The sequence below is a fragment of the Branchiostoma belcheri genome, unplaced genomic scaffold (genome assembly GCF_001625305.1).
Source record: "Branchiostoma belcheri isolate BF01 breed outbred unplaced genomic scaffold, Haploidv18h27 scaffold284, whole genome shotgun sequence".
NCBI lineage: Eukaryota > Metazoa > Chordata > Leptocardii > Amphioxiformes > Branchiostomatidae > Branchiostoma > Branchiostoma belcheri.
Genome location: NW_017803892.1, coordinates 178974 through 180738, shown reverse-complemented (window position 1 = coordinate 180738; position 1765 = coordinate 178974). Strand labels below are relative to the sequence as shown.

Sequence of the window (1765 nt, the reverse complement as noted above, 5' to 3'; positions counted from 1 at the left end):
GTAAAAATAGTTATGTACAAATTTCAAAACGCAACATTCGCAATAACAGCTTTGTATTCCTGTTGTGTAGCAGCAATTTTGGGGCGATGGGCGTTCGCATTAGTTTTGATTTGGGGTCTTCGGAGGATTTTATTCATACATTATGTAAGTGTACGTGTGTGTGCAATTACTAGTATCAACTCAGACAAACTTTGATGCTACCGTATTAATAAACTAATGCGAGCGGGCGTATATATTGTGTTTATTGACGTTCATTTTACATCAAAACAAATGGCAGCTTCCTTTGCTAATATGCAAAGAGGCTGAATTGCGCATTTTAAGCATTATCTATATTAGTCAAATAAGTCAAGCATGATCTACATAGCAACATAACAAACCTACTTGCCCACCACATGAGTAGCATACCCCAACTCCTTCAGCTTCTCCGGTAGGAAGGGGAAATGTGACGGGACCCCAGATGGCTGCTCCGGAAGCATGGCCATGTGCTAACAAACACAACACACAAAACCTCACATATTTTCTATTTCTAGAGTCTAATTTGTTTGACACTTTTTCGTTCGCTATAGCTCCCGTTTATATATTAAATGAAATACATTTATTGTACATTCATGCCTCGACGGGCAAGGTACATGTCAAGACTTAACAGACACATAAGAAACGTATGTAGAAAAGTGGAGACAAAAGATACACTACTGATACGATAATGCTTTAATGCTACCCGTATACGAGAATATTACACGACTCACCTGCATACCAACATGGTAAGGAAAGTATCCAGTCATAAAGGCTGTTCTGGACCTGTTAAATACAAAATGATAGTGTGATTATGAAACACACAAAAGGCGCCCATACCTCTCAGAACCTAACATCAACCGTAAACTAATATAAAACCACACACGCTAAACGAAGGTACCCCAACCACGGAGGTAACAAATACATTACGATGTTTTGACAGAACCTAGAAAGTTGTTGTAGCGACATCTGCTGTGCGCCACCTACCGGTGTGTACAGGTACGGCATTACTGGTCAGATCTAAACTATGTGCGCCATCTACCGGCGTATAAGGGTACTACAATGCACTTTTTGACCAGCCTAAAATCTATACGCAAAGTTGTAAAAAGTTGAACGTACTACTAGTACTAGTAGTTTAGGCCTGACCAGTATGTAGTACCCTTAATAGTTCGCATTAGTTAATTAATACGGTAGCATCAAAGTTTGTCTGAGTTGATACTAGTAATTGCACACACACGTACACTTACATAATGTATGAATAAAATCCTCCGAAGACCCCAAATTAAAACTAATGCGAACGCCCATCGCCCCAAAATTGCTGCTACACAACAGGAATACAAAGCTGTTATTGCGAATGTTGCGTTTTGAAATTATTGGACACAGCAGAGAAATACTGAGCAGTAAAAGTAAACATGGTGGCATCAGGTACTTTTTTTCAAAGTAGGTCATTTTGTTTGTTGCTCACGCCGCGCTCTCTCTGCGACCTGAGATTAGCCAGAGCGGGGAGAGATCGCCAACGTCGCCATGTTGAAAAAAATAACCTTACACTGTAACGAAAATAATTTCATTTTACATATTGCTACCTCTGTATTTGGGAACACCCATCTGGTGTTATGCTATTTGTTTCTTGATTAGTATTATTTTGGTCGCTGGTGAGACTAAAATTAGCAATTTGCTAGAGTTGTCCACCCGGTGTTTTGTACCCTGTATGATGTTTGATAAAACACAAAAGGAGGAAAGGTATCAAGTCAAA

At 39.5% G+C, this 1765-nt stretch overlaps 1 protein-coding gene across 1 annotated transcript in view; it reads right to left on the bottom strand.

Moving 5' to 3' along the window:
* Positions 1-979, bottom strand: part of LOC109472827 (arylsulfatase B-like) — a 16732-nt gene extending 15753 nt beyond the window's left edge. Inside the window, exons 1-2 of the mRNA XM_019772686.1 lie at positions 747-979; positions 382-485 (exon numbers count right to left, since the gene is read on the bottom strand). Of these exons, the coding sequence (XP_019628245.1) occupies positions 382-485; positions 747-782 (140 nt within the window). The 5' untranslated portion in view covers positions 783-979. The remainder of the gene's footprint in view (positions 1-381; positions 486-746) is intronic.
* Between the last annotated feature and the right edge of the window lie 786 nt (positions 980-1765).